This window comes from Myodes glareolus, chromosome 19 (assembly GCF_982192425.1).
Source record: "Myodes glareolus chromosome 19, mMyoGla1.1, whole genome shotgun sequence".
NCBI lineage: Eukaryota > Metazoa > Chordata > Mammalia > Rodentia > Cricetidae > Myodes > Myodes glareolus.
The window spans coordinates 43879803-43900466 of NC_142044.1; the positions used below are offsets into that span (position 1 = coordinate 43879803).

Consider the following 20664-nt stretch of genomic DNA (forward strand, 5'->3'; position numbering starts at 1 on the left):
CTCCAAGTTTCTGTTCATGCTGGACATAAACTTCTATTCTGAAGGTTAGGTTTGGACTTTGCCCCCTGTTCCTAGTCCATCCTGAATGAAAGTACATTCAGTTCAGTCCTGACCCTGTCAAGATGAAAAAAGCACAGAACTGTTACGATTCTGCATGAACTGTTTGGAGGAACTTACCATTGACGCCATACAGCTGATGAAGCCAGGCATGGCAGTGTACATCTGTAATTGCAGCACTCAGGATGCAGGGGTGCATGGTCAATCTCTATGGGTTTGAGATCTGTATGCTCTACAGAGAGAGTCTCAGTTAGACAGGGCTATAAGTGAGATCCAGTCGCAAAACATAAAATATAAAATGTGGATTCAGGAAATTTCCCTATCTAATTTTCAGAATTCAACAGAACACTCAACCATTTCGCAGTCCTGGCTTCACTGATAAGCAACAGAAACAACACCTGACCCCAGTTGTTGCTCAGAAACTAAAAGTAGCTATCACTCCCTAAGCAAGGGGTTTCTTGTTCTGTGTATGTGGGACTCACCAGATGGTCAGGGTTCTAGAAAGTATGTGACCGCACAAGCTGGCTGTTGTCCTTCTGGATGAAGATCAGGTCAAACCTTCAATATGTACCAGTGTTAGATAAAAGTTCAGATGGTCAGGATGGAAGCCGAATGCCAAGTACAAAAGAGAAGATGGTTCCTCCCTTGCCACACCTCCGCAGTCTCTCAGCCTCCCATTGCTCTTCAGTCAAGAGAGTCACTGGTAACTTTCCCTCTGTGTTGGGTCTGGCAGAGGCCAATTCATGGGATTCTTTTCTTCACGACATCAGGACCAGGCTTCAGAAACTCCTCTTCTACCACACACAGATACTCACTGCACTCAGTCTTACCTTCAGGGGATGATGTGCACAGGTAGGGCCCTGGATTACCTGTTGAGTTCGGTTCCCCTTGGCAACCCAGTGAGCTGCTCCCTACCTGGAAGGTGTCCTGGAAAACAGTTCAAACCCCACACTCACCAGTGTTCACACTGCACCGCTGGCTGTCACCAGGAGCTCCATGACGACCAAGGTTTCCTTGTACACATGGCCGTATGGTGGGCATTGGTCATAGAGAAGACCCCAGGCTGCTGGCCTTGTGTAGGCAGAACTCAACATCAGGCCTGGGAAGACATACTTACATTCCCACGTTGGAGCAGAACAACGGTAATGTGAGGTCTAATGTAAGTTATAAATCCCTGTGAGAAGGGAAAATGATGCCAGATTCTTGGATCAGACGATGGGAGGCAACATTGAAAGCCTGGATGAAGGAGCCTGTGAGGACAAAGACACAGATGTCATCAGAACTGCCATAGGCCATGTCAGACAGGACCGGGGGAGGACTCCAATTATGATGGAGCACTCTTCTGTCCCGAGAAACCCTTCATCAGTAGACCCAGTCAAGAAGGCCTTTCCAAGATCATCTCACACTTATCAACCTTGACACAAGCCAGAAACCTTCAGAGCAGAGACTTTCTCATCATCACTGGCAAGAAACCAGAGTTCCCACTCTGCTCTGCAGGAGACATTTGTTCCTGGTCTCACTTCTTCAAGACCCCTGCCCAGCAAAACCTCCTTTTCTCCTGATTCATTTCCAGGTCAGCTCCTCAGGACAGACTCTAGCCCTCTCTCTACAGGTCCTCTCATTTCCTCTTTATCTCTCCACCTCCCTTTCCCCTGGTCCTCCCCCATTACTCCCTTCCCCCACTGTTTTTATGCTTCCTGCAGTTCTTCCTAAGACAGTCAGAAAGCAGTTTGGAGACAATGGAGAGATCACAGTGGACTGAGCCTGAATCCTGTGTGCAAGTCTGTCCTGTTGACAGAGGCCGGCTTTGAGATGCTGGGGAAGCCTTGTCTGACAGGATCCATGATACAAGGGCATCATCTGGGGCATCTGGTACTGCACTGGCCTTTGGAAAATTTGGATATTGGCCATCTAGCTGCTGTGTCTGTTTTCCTCTGAAACTTCATTGCCATTTCTACTACTGCAGTAGTAAAATCCAGTCTTGCAGAGTTGACTTTAGTTTGTTTTTCCCCCCCAGCACTGCCTCCCACAGGCTCAGATGCTCCACAGGAGGAGGCCAGCATGCAAAGGCCTGGATTGGCGAGACAACAGCAGGACCTGCCACCCCCAATTCCTACTACTCCATCCATTCCCCCTGCTCAACAGATACCCCAAGCCCCACCTCCCTCAGCCTCAGCCTACTTCTCCCAGCACCATGTCACCCTACTGTCCCAGGACTCAAACTACTGACCCTGGGTCCCAGGGTAAGTCACACACCAAGTGTTGCACCAACCCCATCTCAGTATGCTCAGCCTCTCCCCTTTAGGGACTCCATATGCAAAAGAAATGCTTTTAAAAAAATAAAAGAAAATAAACGAAGAAAAACAGAACAGAGAAGTATCTATTTTTTAAAGGTTTGTTATCTTGCTCAGGTTGGGAGCCAGAGGAATTGTGTTTTAGAGACAATCATCCCTATCCGTGACCTTCATTCACACGCACTAACCATCATTTTGTTCTCAGTTGATGTTTTTAAGTATCTTCCCCTCTGGGCAAGAGCAGCACACGTGATGAGCATGAAGACGTGCTGTGTGTCAGAGCCGACCTAGCACAGACTCATGGTCTATGAGGTCCAGAGAGGGTCCAGCCGCCATGTTGTTCTGCTCCCCTTGGCCATCCGGGTTCAGAGTAGATGTGCCTTTTTCAGACTTGACTTCTGCCAGCCTTTGAACAAGGAGGCACTCACAGGGCAGGTGTTCCTTGAAACTGCATGGCGGTGGGTCGTATGATCCAGAGGGCAGTGCTGTTGCAGGTAAGGAGACTCCAGAGGTGGTTGGTGGGGAGTTCAGGGTCAAAGTACGGATGCTCACTTCTGCCACAAAAACACATATGACTCAAAACTATTCTTAATTTCTAATGAATATTTCTGCAGAAATAGCTAAAGCTCTCTTTTAAATTCTGTAGAATTGAAGGCAAAGAAAGAACTCTGCGATCTTCTACAATGAGCACAGCTATAAAATTTATATTTTCTGATTTCATGTGATTCTACAAGACAGTGAACACCGTGGAGTGCCGTCATGAGAGCAGACACACAGATGAGAGAGAGTGCAGAGAAAGACTCTGTCATCCACTATAATATTTGGGAATAATTTTCAATGTAACTTTTCATCATTCCAAGTAAAGATCTCGGTAAACCTCATTTTAGGACTGAATTCCTCCATGCCTTAGATTTCCCACATGTCCCAATGCTTCATTCTGGATTACCTTGTTCACTGTCTTCTGCCTCTCCCATGTTCACATTTTTCCAGGGTCTTTTGCTTTGATGAAGAGAGTTGAATGAGTCTTTCCTTGACACTGAAAGACCTGCATGTTGGAAGAGACATATGAATGGCCATATCTCGGGATAATAGTAAAATACAGAGTTTCTAATACACCACATCACTGAGTATTTAATAAGATGTATAAGGTAAGATTCCAAACACAATTTCTTAACTGCCATCTAGAGCAGAACTGTAAGCTGTTAAGCTTGCTGTGACCTGCGCTATTCCTTGACTTCCCACAGGGGAAGGTGTTTGTAACACCGTTTTGTTTTGTTTGGGCTTTTTGAGACAGTGTTTCTGTGTGAAACAGTTCTGTCTGTCCTGGAACCAGCTCTCCTAGACCATGCTGGCCTTAAAAAAGCATGGAGATCTGCATGACTCTGTCTCCTGAGTGCTGGGATTAAAGGGGTGTGCCACTATCACCCAGCATAAAGTATGTCTTTTTAAAATAAATATAAATGCTGGGCGGTGGAAGCACACACCATTAATCCCAGCACTTGGGAGGCAGAGCAGGCAGATCTGTGAGTTTAAGGCCAGCTTATTCTACAGAGATTGTTCTGGAATAATTAAGGATACACAGAGAAACCCTATCAAAAAATATAAAAAACAAATATATATATATATATATATATATATATATATATATATATATATATATATATACCTGAAACATCATCTACGTCATCCAGGAGGCCGAGGACCATGGTACACAACTTTAATCCCTTACTCAGTGGTAAACACATCACGTTGATTTGAGGCCCATCAGGTATACACAGCAAGTTTCAGGTCAGCCAGGACTACACAGTAGATTATCCCCTGCCCCTGCCCTGCTTTTTAAAAGGCAGACGTTCTCTGTGTATCCCTGGCAGGCCTGGAAATCACTCAGAGATTGATCTACCTTGGCTTTCTGAGGACAAGGATTAAAGGCCTATGCCAACACTGCCCAAACTTCTCTTAAAAGAAAGGAAAAGACCCTGGGGGGGGGGTGGCACATGCCTTTAATTCCAGAATTTGGGAAGCAGAGGCAGGAAGATCTGCCAGTTCGAGGCCAGCCTGGTCTACAGAGTAGATTCTAGGACAGGCTCCAAGGTAACACAGAGAAATCTTGTCTCAAAAAAAATTCCTCTAGGGACTGCATGGCTAACTGCAAGCTGTGGTTGGTGTACGCCTCTGCCCACCAAGACCTCTCATATGGGGAGGTTGGGCATAGAGCAAACTTCATAGAACAATGTCCACTGAATCGATATTGTTCCTACACCACTACAAAGTCAACAAATGTGCCAGCGAGCAGAGCTCCATATAATCCTGCTGTCGGGGGAGGGCTAAAGAGACGGCTCGGCTCACTGGCTAAGAGCACTCACTGCTCGCCCAGGTTCAATTCCAGCACCCATGTGGCAGCTCACAACTCTCTGTAACTTCACTTCCAGGGAATCCAACACTCTTACACAGACTAACATGCAGGAAAACACAAATGCACATAAAATAAATACATAAGTCTTAAAAGCAATATAAAATTAATACTAATTTTATTTAAGTGAACTTTGAATTAAAAGAGTAATGTGGAACTAACCCAAGCACCTCAAAAGAACTTGCTGGGAAGAAGGCATTTAAGATCCATTCCTCCCTGTTAGTGTATGCACACCCAAATGATTTTAATTCAACAACCTTTTTTTTTTTTTTTTTTTTTTTTTTTTTTTTTTTTTTTTTTGAGACAAAGTCTCTGTGAGCTCCGGCTGTCGGGAACTCGCTCTGAAGAACAGACTGGTCTTGAACACAGATCACCTGCCTTTTCCTCGTGAGCTCTGGGAGTAAGGTGTGAGCCACCACCACCTGGCTCAATAACAAATGTGAGCCTGGCTGCTGTGGTGCTCCTGTCACTGCCTAGCCCATTGTCCCCTGCAAGTGCATTCAGTGACCTCTTTTCTTGCTGGGCAGTGGTGGAACACGCCTTTAATCCCAGTACTTGGGAGGTAAAGACAGGCAGATCTCTGAGTTCGATGCCAGCTTGGTCTACAAGAGCTAGTTCCAGATAGGGTCCAAAGCTACAAAGAAACCCTGTCTTGAGAAAACCAAAAACAAATCAAAACAACAAACCCATTTTCTTCCTAATAGAGGCAAAGGCAGATAAAAGGTGAGACCCAGACTGTCTCAGGGAGGCTCTGAGCGGATGCCACAGACAGTAATCACATGGTGGTATGGACCTCAGCTTACACTTCAGCTCGGATCTTAATCAGCCACTGATCCTCGGGTCATTTACCTTCTGAGAACCTCAGTCTTCTCACCTTGACAGAACGTGCTGGCTCACAGATGTGATACTAAAAAACCCAGGGTTCAAATACCACCTCTACTGTTTCCTAGCTGAATAATCAACAGCAAGCCAACTTCCAGTGTCGCAGCTTCCAAAAAACAAGGATAACACTTTATAATATTTTGGGAAGAAGGGTTAACAAAAGTAAACCATGACAAAAGAGCTCCGTAAACGTTGGCCATTATTACTGTGTGGAAAAGGGAAGAGACTTCAAATGGAAGGGGTGGTGGGCAACCGGTTACCATGCCATGGAAGACATGACAAGGTTTTGGAAAGTGACACACGTAGTGGCAACCTCTTGCCCGCTGCAGGTGTGTCAGCTTCTGGGGGACACCAACAAGCTCTTTTAAGCCCTCCCTAATGAAGATGATTGTGCCTATACTGGCAGACAGACACGTGAACGACCCAGCATGGAATAAAAGGCAACTTACATTTCACTTTACTTCCCTCATGGAAGTGATAGACCACACAATCCCTAAGGATGGGACCATGAAACCAGGAAGACAAAGAAGAGGTGTCACAGTCTAAAGCCCCATTTCTTTGGCCCTGGATGGGGAGGTGTTTCCTTTTACCTTCTTTCATGGACCTGAGCCTCAGAATAAAAAGGAACCCGGGTGGTCTCTGGTCAGGACTAAGCTCCTTATCTCAGTTTACCAATCCTGCAACTCTCAACCACCAAGTCTTTGCTAAAACGATGCTGTGGCACACCTCCAAGTGAGGCCTTCGGGGTCCCCTTTCCCGGCAGGGCTGAGCCCTTTCCCTCTTACCTCAGTGTCCTGCTGTCTCCATGATGCCAAACTCAACTCCCTCGACCGCAACCAGTGCAAGAAAGATTCACAGCTCAGATGGAAAGGGATCCTGGCAGTCGGGGGGGGGGGAGGAAATACCCAAAATCACAGCTTGGGAGAAGAGAATTCCAACGGTTGGGAGCCAAGGATTAGCACAGGGCACAGTAAATGTAGCAGCTTACAGCCCTGCTCTAGGAAAAGGCTTCACTGCCAGGGAGAGTTCTCCTGCTCGCACAGCTCTCTGGACCAGAAGACCCAGCCCCAGGCAGTGGCAAGAAGCACCTGCCACTTGGAGCAATTATTTGTTCAAATTCAGGTAGAAGTCAAGGCCGACAAAGAGCCACAAGCCACTCTGGATCCAGAAGACCCAGGGGAGCAAAACAACAACAGTTGAGACCCAGTCTGGATGCCTCAGTGGATCAGTCTCTGCTGGGTCTGCTCTGAAACACAGCAGGCCCTCGTTATCTCATCCAGCCTGCTGCTCTTGCCCACAAGACCCTGACAGAAAACACCAAGTGAGGCCAAAGTGATCCCCAGGTTGTGTGCATGGAGACCATGGAGAGGAACGATCTGTCTCTGACACAATTCCTCTGGCTCCTGACCTGAGCAAATTAAACATGATAAGCCCTAAAAAAGAAAAAGAAAAAATACAAAGATGATGCTCCCCTATTTTCTTCATATTTTTTTACATTTTTATTGCTGCAGGTGGAGGCCCTGCCAGGGAGGGTTGAGCACTCTGACTCATGAGGGTCACATGGCTGCCTTACCCTAGGACACAGGGCCAGTAGTTGGAGTCCTGGCGTGTCTGTGGGGTGGCTGGCTGTTGGTCAGTGGGGGTGGTTGGAGCAGCAGGAGTTGCGGGGGGCAGTCTCTTTCATGCAGGCCATCCTCCTGCACCGCAATGAACTTCTAGGAGCCACTGCTACACCTACGGCTGTTGAAGTTTTTGATTGATGATGATAACACCAGGAAATCCTTCTCTTGGCAGTGCTTGGCCTGGTACCAGCAGAGGGCAAAAAGCTGTCTGCAGATGAGGTGTCCACCATTGGGTTCCTGTTTGCAGCCTTTGTTGTCCTGCATCGTCTTCATCTTCGGGCAGGAACACTCGGCGTGGAGGCACAGGCAGGCCTGTACCAGAGCCTGTTTGCAGCGTGGATGCTCAGGAGGTGAGAGCCAGCTGGGCTCTGTGTGACTGCTGTGAGCTGGTTGTTGCTCTCATCATCCAAGCCAAGGTCTGGTTTCTCCAATTCGTGGTCGTGGGTTTTAGTGTTATAACACGTGATACACAGGTCATAATCCTGGAGGGGGAAACAAGATGAAGGTCAACTCTGCAGCACTAAAGGAATTCAAAAGCATTTTATATATTTTGCCTGTGCTAAAAAATTCCTTTTGTAAAAAGACAAAAGCATTCTCTTCAGCCCTGTCACTTCCCACAAAGGCAGGCATTTTTATACATATTTTTTTCTGAGAAAGGGTTTCTGTGTAGCTAAACTAGGCTGTCCTGGAACTAGCTCCTGTAGACCAGGCTGATCTTGAAATTACTGAGATCTGCCTGCCTCTGCCTCCCGAAAGCTGGGATTAAATTCATGCACCATCAACACCCATTTTCTTTTCTTTAAGAGAAGGTTGGCCAGTGGTGTCACGTGCCTTTAATCCCTGCACTCAGGAAGCCAAGGTAGGCTGATGTCTGAGTTCAAGACCAACCTGGTTTACAGAGTGAGTGACGGGTGAGCTAGGGATACACAGAGAAAGTCTGCCTTTAAAGAGAGTGTGGGATATATACTGAGTAGTCATGAGTGACTGGTTTGTACATGCTTCTGCCTACCAAAGACCTCTCTTGTAGGTAGCTGTGCACAGAGCAGACTTCAAAATACAAAATCCATTGAATAAACACTGTTTTTACACCACTATAAAGTCAAAACATGATGTCAGGTTTCAGGGGTCTATACAATAGTGTGGTAGAGAAAGGGCTGGAGAGAAGGCCCAGTAGTTAAGAGCACTGGCTGCTCTTCCAGAAAATCCAGAGTCAATTCCAGCTCCTACATGGTAGTTCACCAGTTAACTCCAGTTTCAGGGAACAGGACACACTCACACAGACATACATGCAGGAAAATATCAAAGCACATAAAATAAATATTAAAACAACAGTAATACGAAATTTTAATTTCACTTTGATCAACTGAACATCAAATTTAAAAAATGTGGAATTACCACAAGCACTCAGAAGAACTTCCTGGGCAGAAGGCATTTGAGATCCATTTTTCCCTGTTCCGTATATGCATACCCAAACGATTTTATTTTATTTTTTTTTATATTTTTTATGGTTTATTTAACTTTATTTTGTGTGCATTGGTGTGAAGGTGTCAGATCCCCTGAAACTGGATCTTCAGACAGTTGTGAGCTGCCATGTGGGTGCTGGGAATCGAACCCGGGTCCTCTGCAAGAGCAGTCAGTACTCTTAACCACTGAGCCATCTCTCCAGCCCACCCAAATGATTTTAATTCAACAACTTTCTTTTTGAGACTGAGTCTCTCTATGCAGCCCTTGCTGTCCTGGAAATTACTCTGGAGATCAGACTGACCTGGAGCACAGAGAGAACCACCTGCCTCTGCCTCCTGAGTGCTGGAATTAAAGCGTGAACCACCACCACCTGACTCAAAGACAAATTTCAGTCTGGGAGCTGTTGTACACCTGTTATTGTCCCTTGCAAGTGTATTCAATAAAACTATTTTCTTCCTAAAATGGGGAGGAGGGAAATCCAGACATGAATTGAGACCCAGACTGTCTCAAGGAGGATTAGAGTAAGATGCCAAATAGTAATGCCACAGAAAAACACAGGATTCAAATACCACCTCTAGTGTTCTTAGCTGTAGAACCCACAGCGAGTCACCTCCATTGTCTCAGCTTCCATAAAACAAGGACGATATCAGTCTAAAGTACTTTGAGAAGAAGGGTTTATAAAAGCAAATCACTCAGAAGAGTGCTACATAAATGCGTTATTACTGCTGAGAGAGAGACAGAGAGAGAGAGAGAGAGAGAGAGAGAGAGAGTTCAAACGTGAGGTGTGGTTGATACCCAGGTGCTGTGCCACGGGCAAAACATAACAAGACTTTGGAAGCTGACATACTTAGTGGCAACTTCTTGTCCTTTCCAGCTTTGTCAATTTCCTGGGGAATACTCGGAGAAAGGCATGAGAACGCCTCAATGTGGGGGACTAATCAATGTTGTTTCCCTTCACTTCCTGCATTGAAGTAAATCCCTAAAGCACATGACCGAGAAACCAAGAAGACAAAGAAGTGGAGTCAGTTACAGCCCCTTTTCCAAGCCCCTGAATGGGAAGGCGTTTCCTTCCTCCTTCTTCCACAGACCTGAGGCCACAGAATAAAAATGAACCTCAGTAGTCTCTAGTCGTGACTAAGCTCCTTTCCTCAGTTTACCAATCCTGCAACTCTCCACCCGCAAGGCATAACTAAAATGGTTTTGCAGTGCACTTCTGAGCGAGGCCCTTTTCCTCTTACCTCAGTTGCCTGTGATTTCTCCATGATGCCAAATTCAATATCCTCAGTCATCACCAGGTGCTACAAAGTATCACAGCCCAGGTTGAAAGGGATCCTGGCAGTCGGGAGCCAAGGAATCCTGAGTGCTCCATCTGGGATGGAAAAGTATTCTGGCATTCAGGGGCCAGGAAATACCAAGGGCTACAGCTCAGGTGGAAGAGTATTCAGGTAGTCGGGAGCAGGGAGTAGCATAGGTCACACACAATAAGCTTAGCAGCTCACAGCCCTGCTCTAGGAGGAGAGGCTTCACCAGCGAAGGTCTTACACTTTGGGTCCAGTGCTCCTGAGTTTAACAGCTCTGCTCTGCTCGGGGAAGGTTTCCCAGCCAAAGTGTTAGAGCCCTGCTCCACTCCTCTGTCTCCAGCTCCTGTCCTCTGGAGAAAGAAGGTCTTCACCTAACCTCATTCAAGAGATTTACTGGGAGGGAAGAATCCAGGAGAACAGCTGCCCCTGCCAGGGTGGAAGAAGAGCAGCTGTTAACTCAGCAGGCACAGGGCTTATCTAGGGTTTCCTCGGGGTGGAGTTTTTTCCAGAAAGAAGGTTTACAGGGTGGGAATTGGTCAGATTTCATTCCCTTCAGCTTGGATTGGCTAAATTTCTTATCAGGGATTGGTTTGTTTCCCTGCACAGGGATTGGATGGTTTTCTGCTTAGCTGGTAAGGGGCAGATTGAGCTCTGGTTACAGGGCCAAAGTGTGTTTTCTTCACTGGCCCCTTTGAACCTTTTGGCTCTGATGTTAAAGCCAGGGCATATTTCTTTGATTGACTCTGATTCTAGGGCCAATGTGTGTTTCTTTGGCACTGGTTTCAGAGTCAGGGTATGTTTATTTTGTTCTGGGCTAAGGGCAAAAGTATTTCTTTCACTGACCCAAGTCTCTGAGAGAAGATTTCTTTCACTGGCTCAGGTCTCTGAGTCAGGGTATGTTTCCTTTACTGGCTCTGATTTCAGGTTCAGAGTGTTTTTTTGTTTTTTTTTTTTTTTTTGCTTGTCCTTTTACCCCACAATATTGCCCTCTCCTCTCACCAAGAGTGTGCTCACTGAAAACTACACCTGAACTGCAGACCAATCACACCCTAGGAAATAGGAAAACCCAGTTCATGCTTGCCCAAGCCCTGCCTCCATTAAGGAGGCCCTTAGTAGGGAGGCTTATGGGAGTTGTAGTTTTCTTTGGCGTGCATGAGCCGTGGCATTGTCTTAGTAAAGCATAAAACTCCTGGAAGGTGCTTCTCTCATCATCCTGGGCATGTCAACTTTAAACCCTCCCCAGCACCTAGGATGGATGTGTCCAGGCACCAAGCAAACCTGTGCACCCTTCCCAGGTAGGAAGCAAAAGTTCCCTTCTACTTGGATGCTTAGAAAATATGCCTAGTCCCTTTGTCAACTCAGGCAGAGACTGGAATGTTCTTAATCCCTATGTCTGCTCTAATGTTCTGCTTGCTCAAAATTCTCAGAACTGGCCTGGTGAAATGGTTTAGCATGGAAAAGAGCTTGGCACACAAATTACCTGAGTGCTACCTGAGTTCAAATCTCCATCCCAGATGCAAACTTGGAAGGAGAGAACAGACTCCATGAAGTTGTCCTGATTGCCACATGCACACCTCCCCACACACAAATCAAACAAATGCACACACACACACTAAATAAATAAATAAATAAATAAATGTGATTTTTTAAAAAAGGCAAGGACTGGAGAAATGGTTCAGTGGTTAGTGGCTGTTTTTCAGAGGACCCAGGTTTGATTCCCATCACCCACAGCACAACTCACACATGTCAGTGACTCCAGCTGTATTGGCTCCTTCTCTCTCTTCTGACCTCTGAGGATGCCAGACACTAACTTTGAAGCCAGGAGGCGGGGAGGGTAAGAAGAGAGGGTGAGTGTAACATGTATATATGACCAGCCATGGTGACACAAGACTTTAATCCCTAAATTTAGGGGGCAGAGTCAGGCAGATCTCTGTGAGTTCAAGGCCAGCCTGGTCTACAGAGAGAGTTCCAGGACAGCCAAGAATACGATGAGAAACCCTGTCTTGAAAAAACCAAAAGAAATACCTATATGTAGGAGCCAGCCATGGTAAGCTAAATATGAACAGATCACCCAAAGGAAGTTCTTAACTCCAAACCATTATCCCCTGCCAGAGTAAGACTCAACCATTGATAAGTTTAATGGAGGCCTGAGTCTCAGTAGTTTACCCTGAAGCCATACCTGGTTGCAGGATTGACCACGAACTGAGATTACCCAGGCACAACCCAGGAACAGACCATCCAAAGGAAATGCCTAATATTTATTTTAACCATTGTAGATAGGATCACCTGCCAGTACACTCACCAGGACACCCCTAGACAAATGTCAGTCAACCATGTGTCTTGAACCTCAGTAACCCCTCACCCCTACCCTTACTACTATAAAAACTCAACTCTAACTGAACTCGAAGCTCTCACTTTATTCTAATATGTTGGCCATGTGGAGAAACCAAGTTTGCAAACATGCATAAAGTCAAGGTTCTTTGCTTTTATATACAGGACTTAGTCTCCTTGTCGGCTTTTGGGGGACTGTGCAGATTTGGGCATAATGCCATATACATAAAAATTCTACTGATATATGTTCTAACCCTCAGTCAGTAAAGTGATGGCAGCTAAAGCATGTGACCCTAGTTCCATCCCTGCACATGATGGAGTACGTCTGTAACCCCAGCACCGGATAAGCAGGGACAGGAGGATCCCCATGTCTTGCTGGCCAGACAGCATAGCTCAGTGAGTGGCAAGAGATTGAGGAAGACACCTGCGGTCAAGTTCTAGCCAATTTGTGTACACACATGGAGTCCCCACAACTTCCTTCTACATCCTAGGTTTTCAGGGATCATTGCACAGCCTCACAAACATCTGAAATCCAGAGAAATGGAGTCTGCATCTTACTTCTCCCAGATCCCAGCTCCCATCTCCTTGTTGTTGTTGCCCTTTATTTTTAAATTTGAAACTACTTATTTATGTGTAATATTAGAGTTTTGCCTTCATGTATGCCTGCACATGCCTTTAATCCCAGCACTCAAGAGACTGAAGCAGGTAAATCTTTGAGTTCATGGTCGGGGTAGTCTACAGAGCAAGTTCCAGGACAGCCAGGGCTACACAGGTAAACCCTCTTGAAAAAGGAAAACAAAAACAAAAAATTTGTCATCTCCTCTTCCATGAGGATCCCTGAGACCCAGGGGCAGAGGCTGTGCACCATCCCATTTGTGGTTGAGCCTTCACTGACACTCATTCTCTGGAATGTGACTGCTTTTGAGTTTCTGCAAACAGGACTGAATTTTAGTGAGGGTTTTTGTTTTTTTGCCTGTTTGTTTCTTTTATTAGGCTGTTGTTTCAGAGACACATTATGTACCCCTGGTAGGCCTGGAAGTTTTTGTTTGAGGTAGTGGCTCTGACTGGACATGGACATCACAAATTGGTGAGACTCTGTGGTCAGTCAGTCTGAGGGTTTGTCAGTCTCCACCTCCCAGCACCTGCATGACAGGACTATGTTGTAGTACAGATTTACAAGGGTGCAGAGAATCCATCTCAGGTCCTTTTGTTTGCACTGAAAGGGTTGTATTGACTGAGCCATCATCCTCACACTGAATCTTCACCTTTAATCCACACAAATGATTTTTTTTCCTTTTACTTCTAGGGCAAGAATACAGAGCCTCAGACATGCTAGGAAAGTGTCCAACTTTGAGTTACATTCAAAACCTTACAGAAGTGGCACAGTCATTTTCCTGCCTCAGATTCCTAGCAGCCAGGCTGGAGAGCCAGCTCAGTGGTTGAGAACCCTGGAGATTCTGGCAGAGGAGCCAAGTTTGTTTCACGGAACCCATGTAAAATTGATCACAACCACCCCAAACTCCAGCTCCAGAAGATCCCAAACCTCTGGACTCTGCAGGCACCCACACTTATAAACACGCACACATACACAAAACAGCCCCTACACCCTGTGCAGGAACATAATTTATACACAATAAATTTAAAACAAAGCCAACCAGGGCTAAAGAGACGGCTCAATGGTTAAGAGCACTGCCTACTCTTCCAGATAAACCTTGAGTTCAATTCCCTACACCCACGTGGCAGCTCACAGCTGTCTGTAATTCCAGATCCAGGGGGTCTGACACCAATACACTAAAATAAAATAAAATAAAATAAAATAAAATAAAAGTTAAATAAACTCCTGTGAGGTCCTTGAATCCCCGCAAGGGGCCCCACTCTGTGCTGAGGAGATAAAAAGTGGTGAGTGGCCACCCAGCAGGACAGTCCCAGGGAACAGAATCCAGGCCCCCTCCAGTGCCCTAAACTTATCTGGCCATCCAGTGCAGCATGTTCCCAGCTATTGGCTTCCTTTTCCCCTTCCATCTTGTGCCCAAGCACTCCATTTCACTTGCGGGGTCCTTGGATCTCCAAACTCAGCCTGCTTTGGGGCCTAGAGGTCCGGGGAGCCAGCAGGGAATGGTCCTGCATCTGGGCCTTCTTTGAACCATACTACTCTGCCCCCCAACCCTGCTGTTTTGTCTGCAAGGTCCTTGGAGCCCAGCAAGAAGCCCTGCTCCCATGCTGAGGAGAAACGGAGTGGAAGAGATGGGCAGACGCCGATGCAGGAATTTCTCCAACAACCTGAAAAGCAACATAACACCAGAATCTAGTGAACATGCAACACAAGACTTGAACACCCTAACCCATAAGAATTAGAAGAAATTGACTTTTAAAGTAACCTTATGCAAATGATGGAGACCCTTAAACAGGAAGTGAAAAACTCCCTTAAAGAAATGGAAGAGAAGACAAACAGTTAGAAGAAATTAATAAATCCCTCAAAGATACCCAAAAAAACGCAATCAAACAGGTAAAGGAAACAATTCAAGACTTAAAGATCAAAATGGAGGTAATAATAAAAACACAAACTGAGGGATGTTTGGATATGGTAAAAGAACAGGAACTACAGAGACAAGTATAACCAACAGAATAGAAGAGATAGAAGAAAGAATTTCAGGCACTGAAGATACTATAGAGGAAATAGACTCATTGATTTAAAAAAACAATAAATCCAACAAATTCTTAACTCAAAACATCCAGGAAATCAGGGAAACCATGAAAAGACCAAACCTAAGAATAATGGGTGTAGATGAAGGAGAAGAATTCCAGCTCAAAGACCCAGAAAATATATTCAAAAAAATTATAGAAAAAAAACTTTCCCAACCCGAAGAAGGATATTCCTATGAAGGTACAAGAAGCTTACAGAACACCAAATACACTGGATCAAAAAAAAATCCCCTCGCCATATAAATATCAAAGCACAATCATGCAGAGTAAAAAAAAATATTAAGGACTGCAAAGGGAAAAGGTCAAGTAACAAATAAAGGTAAACCAATCAGAATTACACCTGACTTCTCTATGGAAACCATGAAAGCCAGAAGGTCTTGGATAGATGTGCTGAAGACACTAAAAGACCATGGATGTAAGCCCAGACTACTATACCCAGCAAAGTTTTCTTTCACCATCAATGGAGAAAACAAGATACTCCAGGACAAAAACAGATTTAAACAATATGTAGCCACAAACTCAGCCTTACAGAAAGTACTAGAAGGAAAACCTCAACTCAAGGAAGCCAACAACACCCACAATAGCCAGACATCTGACAACCCTCCACCAGCACAACTCAAAGAAGGGAAACACACAAACACTACCACCGAAATAATAATCGGAGTTAACAAGCACTGTTATTAATATCACTTAATATCAATGGACTCAATTCACCTATAAAAAGGCACAGGTTAAGAGAATGGATAAGAAAACAGGATCCAGCATTCTGCTGTTTACAAGAAACACACATCAACCTAAAAGACAAACACTTCCTCAGAGTAAAGGGTTGGGAAAAGGTTTTCAATCAAATGGAGCAAAGAAACAAGTGGGTGTGGCTATCCTCATATCTAACAAAATTGATTTCAACCTAAAATCAATCAGAAGAGATGGAGAAGAACACTTTATACTGATAATAGGAACAATTCATCAGAATGAATTAGTCTCAACCCTAAATATTTGTGAGCCTAATATAAAAGAACACACATATGTAAAAGAATCATTACTAGAACTCAAATCACACATCAGATCCCACACACTAATAGTAGGAGATTTCAACACTCCTCTCTCACCAATGGACAGGTCAACCAGACAGAAAATTAACAGAGAAATAGGAGACTAACAGATGTAATAAGTCAAATGGATTTAACAGACAGCTATAGAACATTCCACCCAAACAGGAAAGAATATACTTTCTTCTCAGCACCTCATGGAACCTTCTCGAAAATTGATCACATACTCGGTAACAAAGCAAACATCCACAGGTACAAAAAAATTCTAGTAATCATGTGTGTCTTATCAAATCACCAGGGACCAGGGATTAAAAGTTAAAATTTAACAATTCCACCCCCAAAAAGCCTACAACGTCATGGAAACTGAACAGTCAACTACTGAACCACCCCTGGGTCAAGGAAGAAATAAAGAAAGAAATTAATGTCTTCCTTGAATTCAGAGAGAGAGAGAGAGAGAGAGAGAGAGAGAGAGAGAGAGAGAGAAAGAGAGAGAGAGAGAGAGAGAGAGAGAGAGAGAGAGAGAGAGAGAAACAACATACCCAAACCTATGGGACACTCTGAAAGCAGTGCTAAGAAGAAAGTTCTTAGCACTAAGTGCCTACAGAGAGAAACCGGACAAAGCTCCCATTAGAGACATAACAGCACACCTGAAAGCTCTAGAAAAAAAGAAGCAGACTCACCCAGGAGGAGTAGAAGACTGGAAATAATCTGAGGCCTGAAATCAACAAAATAAAACACAGAAAATAATCCACAAAATCAATAAAACAAAGAACTGGTTCTTTGAGAAAATCAACAAGATTGACAAACCCCTATCCAAACTAATCAAAAGGCAAAGAGAGAACACGCAAATTAACAAGATCAGAAATGAAAAAGGGGACATAACAATAGACACTGAGGAAATTCAGACAATCATTATGTCTTACTACAAAAGCCTGAATGCCACAAAACTGGAAAATGTAAAAGAAATGGACATTTTTAAGATAAGTACAATATACCAAAATTAAATCAAGACCAGGTGAACAATTTAAATAGACCTATAAGTCACGAGGAAATAGAAGCTGTCATCAGAAACCTCCCAACCCCCCCCCCCAAAAAAAGCCCAGGACCAGATGGTTTTAATGCAGAATTCTAACAGAACTTCCAAGAAGAGCTAGTACCTATACTCCTTAATGTATTTCACATAATAGAAACAGAAGAGTCATTGCCAAACGCTTTTTATGAAGCTACATTTACCCTGATACCAAAACCACACAAAGACTCAACCAAAAAAGAGAATTACAGACCAATCTCACTCATGAACATCGATGCAAAAATTCTTTTAAAAAAAATACTGTCAAACCGAGTCCAAGAACACATAAAAAAAAAAAACATCCATTATGATCAAGTAGGCTTCATCCCTGAGATGCAGGACTGTTTCAACATACAAAAGTCTATCAATGTAATCCATCATATAAATAAACTGAAAGAAAAAACATATGATCATTTCATTAGATGCTGAAAAAGCATTTGACAAAATTCAACACCCCTTTATGATAAAGGTCTTAGAAAGATTAGGGATACAAGGATTATATCTAAGTATAAGAAAAAGCAATATACAGCAAGCCGACAGCTAACATCAAATTAAATGGAGAGAAACTTAAAGCCATGCCACTAACATCAGGAACACGACAAGGCTGTCCACTCTCTCCATATCTCTTCAATATGGTGCTTGATGTTCTAGCAATAGCAATAGGACAACATAAGGAGATAAAGGGGATTAGAATTGGAAAGGATGAAGTCAAACTTTTGTTATTTGCAGATGATATGATAATGTACATAAGTGACACCCAAAACTCTGCCAAAGAACTCCTACAGCTGAAAAATACCTTCAGTGATGTGGAAGGATACAAGATCAACTCAAACAAAAATCAGTAGCCCTCCTATACACAAAGGATAAAGAAGCAGAGAGGAAAATCAGAGAAACATCACCTTTCACAATAGCCACAAACAGCACAAAGTATCTTGGGATAACACTAACCAAGGAAGTGAAAGATCTATTTGACAAGAACTTTAAGGCTTTGAAGAAAGAAATTGAAGAGAATACCAGAAAATGGAAGGATCTCCTATGATCTTGGATTGGTAAGTTCAACATAGTAAAACTGGCAATTCTACCAAAGCCAATCTATAGATTCAATGCAATCCCCATCAAAATCCCAACAAAATTCTTCACAGACCTTGAGAGAACAACAATCAACTTTATATGGAAAAGCAAAAAACCCAGGATAGCCAAAACAATCCTATAAAATAAAGGAACTTCCAGAGGTATTACCATCGTGACTTCAAACTCTATTATAGAGATACAGTAATGAAAATAGCTTGCTACTGGCATAAAAACAGAGAAGTCGACCAATGGAATCGAAATGAGGACTCGGATATTAGTTCACAAACTTATGAACACATGATTTTTGACAAAAATGCTAAAATTATACAACAGAAGAAAGAAAGCATCTTTAAATAGTGCTGGCATAACTGGATGTCAACCTGTAGAAGAATGAAAATAGATCCATATCTATCACCGTGCACAAAACTCAAGTCCAAATGGATTAAAGACCTCAATATAAATCTGGCCAAACTGAACCTGATAGAAGAGAAAGTTGGAAGTAGTCTACAACACATGCACGCAGGAGAAGACTTTCTATGTATTGCCCAGTAGCACTGACAATAAGAGCAACAATGAATAAATGGGTCCTCCTGAAACTGAGAAGCTTCTGAAAAGCAAAGGACACTGTCATTAAGACAAAAAGGCAACCTACTGAATGGGAGAAGATCTTCACCAACCCCACATCAGACAAAGGCCTGATATTCAAAACATATAAAGAACTCAAGAAACTAGACATTAAAATCTGATGTCTTAAAAAATGGGGCACTGAACTAAACAGAAAATTCTCAACTGAAGAAGTTCAAATGACCAAGAGACACATTTGGTCATGTTCAACTTCCTTAGCAATCAGGGAAATGCAAATCAAAACAACTTTGAGATACCATCTTATACCTGTCAGAATGGCTAAAATCAAAAACACCGATGATAACCTATGCTGGAGAGGATGTGGAGTGAGGGGAACACTCATCCATTGTTGGTGGGAATGCAAACTTGTGCAACCACTTTGGAAATCAGTGTGGCAGTTTCTCAGGAAACTGGGAGTCAACCTACCTCAGGATCCAGAAATGCCAATCTTGGGAATATACCCAAGAGATGCCCAATCATACTACAAAGGCATTTGTTCAACTATGTTCATAGCAGCATTATTTGTAATAGAGAGAACCTGGAAATAGCCTAGATGCCCCTCAATGGAAGAATGCATAAAGAAAGTGTGGTGCATATACACATTTGAGTACTACTCAGCGGTAAAAAACAATGACATCCTAAATTTTGCATGCAAATGGATGAAAAAGAAAATACTATACTTAATGAGATAACCCAGACCTAAAAAATGAATATGGTATGTACTCACTCATTAGTGGATTCTAGCCATAAACAAAGAACATTGAGCCTATAGTTAGTGATCCTAGAGAAGCTAAATAATAAGATGAACCCAAAGAAAAACATATATAGATCCTCCTGGAAATTGGAAGCAGACAAGATAACTGGGCAAAAGTTGGGAGCATGGGGGTGGGGGTGAGGTGGAGGGAAGGTGAGAGGGGGAGAAAGAAGGGAGGGTGGAAGATTGGGGAGACCTTGAGAGAGTGGGATGGTTGAGATGGAGGAAGAACAGATAGGGGAGCAGGGAAGAAGATAGCTTAATTAAGGGAGTCATTTTAGGGTTGGATAGAGACTTGGTTCTAGAAGGGTTCCCAGGTATCCAAGGGGAGGTCCCCAGGTAGGCCCTTCACTATCTATTAAGTCTGGAGATCTTAAACCATTATACGACGTTTCACCTGGGGATACTGACCCCTCATCCCCCGAATGCTTATTCTTGAAGCCAAAGGAGCTCTAAAATTGCTCATGCAAAGTATAGAACAGGTACATTTACAAAGGGTAGATTATGATAAGCCCATACAAATATTAGTGTGAACCTCTCATTTTGCACCAACTGGAGTTTTTTGGCAAATGGGACTCATCATGTGGTTTCACATGCCTGCCTCTCCTTCCAGAGTGGTCACTCCGTATTATGATTCAGTATTACAACTATCATGGAAAGATAGAAATTTGAGCACTCAAACTTTTGGCAAGCAACCTGATAGAGTAGTTGTTCCATATGATAAAGATCAGTTGATACATTTACAACAATAGAATGATGATTGGACTCTGTTCTACTATCCCCAAAAGCTTAGATTGATAGTCATTATCCTCAACATGCTTTACTTAATTTGTTTAAAAACCATCCCGTTATTTTTCCTCGTGTGGTGCATACTGTCCCTCTTGCTGGAGTGCGTACCTTTTGGCTCCCCTAAAGGATATGCAGTTGTGGGATTGAACGGACAGATGTTTCAACAGCCAGTGGGAGATGTTTCTGCTCAAGCGACAGAATTAACTGCTTGTTCTAGCAGTGCAAATATATAATGAAGAACCTA

At 43.7% G+C, this 20664-nt stretch overlaps 1 protein-coding gene across 9 annotated transcripts in view; it reads right to left on the bottom strand.

The window, feature by feature from the left end:
* The window catches only part of LOC148118970 (histone acetyltransferase p300-like), a 95316-nt gene extending 84496 nt beyond the window's left edge, over positions 1-10820 (bottom strand). The window contains exons 1-8 of one of the 9 annotated variants that reach the window (XR_015735654.1): positions 9968-10811; positions 6429-7747; positions 3298-3396; positions 2540-2905; positions 1175-1307; positions 540-984; positions 178-289; positions 1-81 (exon numbers count right to left, since the gene is read on the bottom strand). Coding sequence is in view for 1 of the 9 variants with exons in the window: in XM_087899087.1 (XP_087755213.1) it covers positions 9968-10018 (51 nt within the window). In the remaining 8 variants the exon portion in view is untranslated. Of the gene's footprint in view, positions 985-1174; positions 1308-2539; positions 2906-3297; positions 3397-6428; positions 7748-9967 lie in introns of all 9 variants that reach the window. The other 8 variants (XR_015735655.1, XR_015735653.1, XR_015735650.1 and 5 more) reach the window with 8 other exon arrangements.
* Positions 10821-20664: the final 9844 nt, after the last annotated feature.